The sequence below is a fragment of the Pseudophryne corroboree genome, chromosome 12 (genome assembly GCF_028390025.1).
Source record: "Pseudophryne corroboree isolate aPseCor3 chromosome 12, aPseCor3.hap2, whole genome shotgun sequence".
Lineage (NCBI taxonomy): Eukaryota > Metazoa > Chordata > Amphibia > Anura > Myobatrachidae > Pseudophryne > Pseudophryne corroboree.
This window is the reverse complement of record NC_086455.1, coordinates 8,673,648-8,681,198: the sequence shown is the minus strand read 5'-3', so window position 1 is coordinate 8,681,198 and position 7,551 is coordinate 8,673,648. Positions and strand designations below refer to the sequence as shown.

Below are 7,551 nucleotides of genomic sequence, written 5' to 3'. Positions count from 1 at the left end.
CGTGTAGCCCATTTGTGAGTTGACCATCGTCATGTCGCCCATTGTACCTGTCGACCTTAATCGCTGTCTACCTTTTATCTCTGCCAACTCATGTTGACCATATGGTGTTGATCTATTGACTGTCGACCAATATATTGTCGATCTATCATCCGGATACCCCTGCGACTGCCTCAGAAAGATAACAAGGCACGCCATAAGACTGTCCGGGGATGGTTCCAGGGATACCTCAGCCTAATCCAAGATCCATATCATGCACGCTCAGTAATGAGGTCAGAATCTGGCCTGAACCGGCTTACCCAGATCGTGATAGACCGCCAGGAGAGACCTGAACACACTGGGCCTGATTCAGAGATGTACATTCATTGGCAGCCCACCATCCCGTACGCAGCAGATGTGCGGAAACATGCTCATGCTGCCGCAGCTGGAAAATGGGTAGATATGTCTGCCGGTGCGTCGCAGATCTCTGCAACTAGATACACAGAGATAACATAACCTGCACGGTGCCTCATTTACTAAGAGATATATATATATATATACACGGCCAAGTCACATTATTATGACCACCGGCTAGTGGCCGGAATAACCGCCGTGTGCAGCGCGGACAGCAGCTAGACGGCTGAACTGTCATGTTACACACCCGTCTGGTAGCCTCCAGGTTCACTGTGACGGTGAGCTGCTCCACTGTAGCGTGTCGATGGCACCTTCATAGCCGACATTCACCTCTCACATCAATGGCACGTGCTGCGCCGCAGTTTCCACGTCAGTTATTCGCAATGGTGTCATTTGTCCAGTCACGATACACCTTCACCGCAGCAGCACGCGGACAGTCCACAGACTGCGCTGTGTCAGAAATACCGCCACCCTTGTCCCGAAAGCCGATAATCAGCCCTATCTGCAACTCTGATAAATCGCCCCTTTTACCCATGACAGCGACGAGTGATATGTGTGCAGACGGCCTATCACACACCTTATATACCCGCCAAGCCAGCGCACAACACGTGGCGTACTTCATGGGCTACACGCTGCCAACGTCACATGTAGGAGGTGGTCATAATAATGTGACCCCACCGTGTATATGCAGCATGATTACCACAAACGTCATGAAATATGTTTTGATTCTGAAATACAGTTTATTATTATTATTCTAGGTCCTGTCCCTTGATAAATACATTGTTGTCGCTGTACTCTGCAATCCGGAGTTAATTCAGCAGCTGGAATTATATAGGACGAGGGCCCGGACGTTTAGCAGCCTGGCGTGGAAAGGGTTATTACGCCGCCCGCTGGTTTTGGCTGAGGGGTGCGCTCTATTTTCAGTAAAATCTCAGACTGATTTACAGTGTACCTTGTTTTCTTACTGCCGGCTGGACAGCAGAATTGTTGGGTACCACAAAACCCTGGCGAGGAGCCCTGTTCGTCCCCAGCTGGAAGAGCCCGGGGGCTGCCAGGACGTGGGGTATATATTAATGGTGCTGGAATGGGTGAGCATAGATACAGGACTCCGAGCAGCAACTGCTGAGAACGCAACAGCCGCAGCCATGAAACTGCTCATCCTCACCGCCTTCCTGTGCATGGTCGTCCTGGTCCTAGGGCGCAGAGGTACGTAGCTCACCCCCAAATGTCTTCAGTGCTGATTAGGTCTGTGGGTTTGTTGTTTTGCTTTGTCCTGTTGAACAATGAATGCTTGGGGAACTGGAAGTGTATTACCAGGAACGGCTGTAGATTAAAACACGTGATGGAAATCATATTTGAATATTCTGTATGTGTTGCTCAGTGACCACTGCCATATTTCTTGAAAAGTCCATTGTGCATTGCCTGGACTGGACACAAGCAACATCTATAAATTGGGTATTTCGGCACATACAGCATAAAAGGGGGAAAGCCAGTCTTCTGTAGGCGTATTTTACATGCAATGATAATCGGGTTGTAAAATAACTTTATGACATCCTTTTGTTTTCTAGACCCTGACCCCAGCAGTGCGGCCGATTCACGCAGCGCTGAAGGTGAGTACCAGGCTCCGTCCTTACTGCGCTGTAACTAATCGCACTCACTGTCCAGCTGCAGCTGGAAGTACAGGCATAACATAACACAGATACTGAGCGTGACATGCACTATACAGAGTAAGGGAAGTGGCACTGTGCTCCCTGTAAGTCCCAGCCACTGACTGCTGAGCTTCTGCTGACAGAGCATGACTTAACATCAACAGATACTGAGACTTACATCCACTATAGAAGTAGCACTGTGCAGTCCATCAAACATACAGAATAGGAACAAATACTGACAATTACACCTAACATACAGGAGGTGGTACTGTGCACTTATACATATATACAAAATAGGAACAAATACTGACAACTACACCCAGCATAAAGGAGGTGGTACTAGACAGTTACCCCTACTACATACATACATACATACATACATACATACAACATAAGAACAGATACTGAGAATTACACCCAGCATACAGGAGAAGTGGTACTGGCCAGTTACCCATACATACAACATAAGAATAGATACTGAGAATTACACCCAGCATACAGGAGAGGTGGTACTGGCCAGTTACCCATACATACAACATAAGAATAGATACTGAGAATTACACCCAGCATACAGGAGAAGTGGTACTGGATAGATAACCATACATACAACATAAGAAGAGATACTGAGAATTACACCCAGCATACAGGAGAAGTGGTACTGGGCAGTTACCCATACATACAACATAAGAACAGATACTGAGAATTACACCCAGCATACAGGAGAAGTTGTACTGGGCAGTTACCCATACATACAACATAAGAATAGATACTGAGAATTACACCCAGCATACAGGAGAAGTGGTACTGGATAGATAACCATACATACAACATAAGAAGAGATACTGAGAATTACACCCAGCATACAGGAGAAGTGGTACTGGGCAGTTACCCATACATACAACATAAGAATAGATACTGAGAATTACACCCAGCATACAGGAGAAGTGGTACTGGGCAGTTACCCATACATACAACATAAGAATAGATACTGAGAATTACACCCAGCATACAGGAGAAGTGGTACTGGCCAGTTACCCATACATACAACATAAGAATAGATACTGAGAATTACACCCAGCATACAGGAGAAGTGGTACTGGGCAGTTACCCATACGTACAACATAAGAATAGATACTGAGAATTACACCCAGCATACAGGAGAAGTGGTACTGGGCAGTTACCCATACATACAACATAAGAATAGATACTGAGAATTACACCCAGCATGCAGGAGACGTTGTACTGGATAGATAACCATGCATACAACATAAGAATAGATACTGAGAATTACACCCAGCATACAGGAGAAGTGGTACTGTGCAGTTACCCATACATACAACATAAGAAGAGATACTGAGAATTACACCCAGCATACAGGACAAGTTGTACTGGATAGATAACCATGCATACAACATAAGAATAGATACTGAGAATTACACCCAGCATACAGGAGAAGTGGTACTGGACAGTTACCCATACATACAACATAAGGAGAGATACTGAGAATTACACCCAGCATACAGGACAAGTAGTACTGTGCAGTTACCCATACATACAACATAAGGAGAGATACTGAGAATTACACCCAGCATACAGGAGAAGTGGTACTGTGCAGTTACCCATACATACAACATAAGAATAGATACTGAGAATTACACCCAGCATACAGGAGAAGTGGCACTGGGCAGTTACCCATACATACAACATAAGAATAGATACTGAGAATTACACCCAGCATACAGGAGAAGTTGTACTGGGCAGTTACCCATACATACAACATAAGAAGAGATACTGATAATTACACCCAGCATACAGGAGAAGTTGTACTGGATAGATAACCATACATACAACATAAGAAGAGATACTGAGAATTACACCCAGCATACAGGAGAAGTGGTACTGGGCAGTTACCCATACATACAACATAAGAACAGATACTGAGAATTACACCCAGCATACAGGAGAAGTTGTACTGGGCAGTTACCCATACATACAACATAAGAATAGATACTGAGAATTACACCCAGCATACAGGAGAGGTGGTACTGGGCAGTTACCCATACATACAACATAAGAATAGATACTGAGAATTACACCCAGCATACAGGAGAAGTTGTACTGGATAGATAACCATACATACAACATAAGAATAGATACTGAGAATTACACCCAGCATACAGGAGAAGTGGTACTGGGCAGTTACCCATACATACAACATAAGAATAGATACTGAGAATTACACCCAGCATACAGGAGAAGTTGTACTGGATAGATAACCATACATACAACATAAGAAGAGATACTGAGAATTACACCCAGCATACAGGAGAAGTGGTACTGGGCAGTTACCCATACATACAACATAAGAATAGATACTGAGAATTACACCCATCATACAGGAGAAGTGGTACTGGCCAGTTACCCATACATACAACATAAGAATAGATACTGAGAATTACACCCAGCATACAGGAGAAGTGGTACTGGATAGATAACCATACATACAACATAAGAAGAGATACTGAGAATTACACCCAGCATACAGGAGAAGTGGTACTGGGCAGTTACCCATACATACAACATAAGAATAGATACTGAGAATTACACCCAGCATACAGGAGAAGTGGTACTGGGCAGTTACCCATACATACAACATAAGAATAGATACTGAGAATTACACCCAGCATACAGGAGAAGTGGTACTGGCCAGTTACCCATACATACAACATAAGAATAGATACTGAGAATTACACCCAGCATACAGGAGAAGTGGTACTGGGCAGTTACCCATACATACAACATAAGAATAGATACTGAGAATTACACCCATCATACAGGAGAAGTGGTACTGGCCAGTTACCCATACATACAACATAAGGAGAGATACTGAGAATTACACCCAGCATACAGAAGTAGTACCAATGTGCAGTTTTCCATACCTGTACATACAGAATAAGAAGAGATACTGAGAATTACACCCAGCATACAGGAGAAGTGGTACTGTGCAGTTACCCATACATACAACATAAGGAGAGATACTGAGAATTACACCCAGCACACAGGAGAAGTGGTACTGGCCAGTTACCCATACATACAGAATAAGAAAAGATACTGAGAATTACACCCAGCATACAGAAGTAGTACCAATGTGCAGTTTTCCATGCCTGTACATACAGAATAAGAGACACTGAGATACATCATTCCTCACTGACGCTGTCCCTCACCCTCCTGCAGCTTTCATCTCCAGACAAGACTCCGCCAATTTTGCTAAAAGACACAGACGCAGCAACATCCACAACCTGTAAGTAGCGCGGAGCCCGTGTGACGCCTCTGCCGGGGGGTGAGAACGCCTTACACTGCGCTCAGGGATGGATTGTGTGTGGGAGCCTGGCAGGGGTGGTGACATTAGCAATAAAGCTCTAGACCCTTAGGGGGTATATTTACTAAAGGTTGATTTCTAGCAAATGTTTTTAAAATGTCGGGTATCGATCTAAATCGATGATGGGTCTCAGGGGCTAAAAACTGAAATCTAAATTGCATTGTAGAGATAAAGCAGCCAGTATTTACACTGCACAGAAACAATATAACCCACTCAAATCTAACTCTCTCTGCACATGTTACATCTGCACCCCCCTGCAGTACACATGGTTTTGCCCATTAGCTAACACATTTGCTGCTGCTATCTGGTCTGAATTACCCCCATAGTCACCGAGTAGGTGTAATTGAAGTTTAAGAGAAGAGGGCAATGAGAACAAGAGGGAAGAGGGCCCTGCTCCAAGGAGCTTACAATCTAGCGTTATAGACAGGCTGTGTGATGTGCATGAGATGAAACTCTCCCCGATTATCTATCGCTCGTATATACTGCAGAGACTGTCCCGTATGTGTCTGTGGCTAGTGTCTCTTTTATGTAGGATAACCTGTCAGTACTGTGTAACTGGGGACTGAGGCGGCAGTGGGGAGCGGGTGTCTGGCGGTGGGTCTCACTGTGTTTTCTCTGGCCCCGCAGGGTACGCGCCCCCGTGGTGAGATCCCCTCTGGAAGCTAAGAGAGAGGTCTGTGAGCTGAACCCCAGCTGCGACGAGCTGGCAGATCACATCGGATTCAAGGCAGCATACAGACGCTTCTACGGCCCAGTGTGAGGAGACGCTGACGCCCACCCCCATGTTTGTCTTATATACAGCGCCCTATACTCACTCTGCTTACTTCATGTGGCTGTACCTAATAGGGTCTTTACCTCAGGGGCACTTCTGGGGGGGTTCTATTGTAAATGTGAGCTTTGAAGCTAAGGTATAAAATACCAGGGGCCCTTTTGCATGTGTTTTCCAGGGGGTGCAGGGGCTTGGTGTGGCCCCCAGAAATTGGGCGAGGGTTAGGAGGACGGTTGGACAGATAATATAGGAGGGAATACAGTGTTTTGTTCTAGTCTGCATTCTCCTGCCCTGTGCCCCCTCTTTCCCCATTATTATATCAGTGTACTCGTATCTGTGCGCCCAGCCTCTCCTGCCCGGAGCCTCCCCGCCAGGTACACGGGCTGCACTCTCATTACTGTCATCTACAATGCCGGATGTGGCCAGGATATGGGTGTACTGGCAGGGAAGGGGTTATCAGGCTACACCAACATGGATGATGATGTTCAGGATATGATGTTATATACATGTATTATAATGACTGCGATATCAATAAAGGTCACTTATATCACTTCCCGTGTCTCTTATATTCTGTGTGTGCAGAAATGTAACATTTATATATATCACTCCCCGTGTCTCCTATATTCTGTGTGTGCAGAGATGTAACATTTATATATATCACTCCCCATGTCTCTTATATTCTGTGTGTGCAGAGATGTAACATTTATATATATCACTCCCCATGTCTCTTATATTCTGTGTGTGCAGAGATGTAACATTTATATATATCACTCCCCGTGTCTCTTATATCCTGTGTGTGCAGAGATGTAACATTTATATATATCACTCCCCATGTCTCCTATATTCTGTGTGTGCAGAGATGTAACATTTATATATATCACTCCCCATGTCTCTTATATTCTGTGTGTGCAGAGATGTAACATTTATATATATCACTCCCCGTGTCTCTTATATCCTGTGTGTGCAGAGATGTAACATTTATATATATTACTCCCCGTGTCGCCTATATTCTGTGTGTGCAGAGATGTAACATTTATATAGATCACTCCCCGTGTCTCTCATATTTTGTGTGCAGAGATGTAACATTTATATATATCACTCCCCGTGTCTCTTATATTCTGTGTGTGCAGAGATGTAACATTTATATATATATATATATATATATATCACTCCCAGTGTCTCCTATATTCTGTAGGTGCAGAGATTTAACATTTATATATATCACTCCCTGTGTCTCTTATATCCTGTGTGTGCAGAGATGTACCATTTATATATATCACTCCCCGTGTCTCCTATATTCTGTGTGTGCAGAGATGTAACATTTATATATATCACTCCCCGTGTCTCCTATATTCTGTGTGTGC

General features: G+C 44.4%; 1 protein-coding gene across 1 annotated transcript; it reads left to right on the top strand.

Moving 5' to 3' along the window:
- Positions 1-1,310: 1,310 nt before the first annotated feature.
- BGLAP (bone gamma-carboxyglutamate protein) lies at positions 1,311-6,737 on the top strand. Its single transcript, XM_063947993.1, has 4 exons — positions 1,311-1,596; positions 1,959-2,000; positions 5,274-5,340; positions 6,046-6,737. Exons 1-4 carry the CDS (start codon positions 1,464-1,466, stop codon positions 6,176-6,178), a joined length of 375 nt encoding a protein of 124 aa, XP_063804063.1. The 5' UTR covers positions 1,311-1,463; the 3' UTR covers positions 6,179-6,737.
- The last annotated feature ends 814 nt before the right edge of the window (positions 6,738-7,551 follow it).

Bases quoted from the DNA above. Each gene is read 5' to 3' on its own strand.
- BGLAP (XM_063947993.1), top strand. From the start codon at position 1,464: ATGGTGCTGGAATGGGTGAGCATAGATACAGGACTCCGAGCAGCAACT. The intron at 1,597-1,958 runs GTACGTAGCTCA...TTTGTTTTCTAG, and splicing joins CCTGGTCCTAGGGCGCAGAG to ACCCTGACCCCAGCAGTGCG. The intron at 5,341-6,045 runs GTAAGTAGCGCG...CTGGCCCCGCAG, and splicing joins CGCAGCAACATCCACAACCT to GGTACGCGCCCCCGTGGTGA.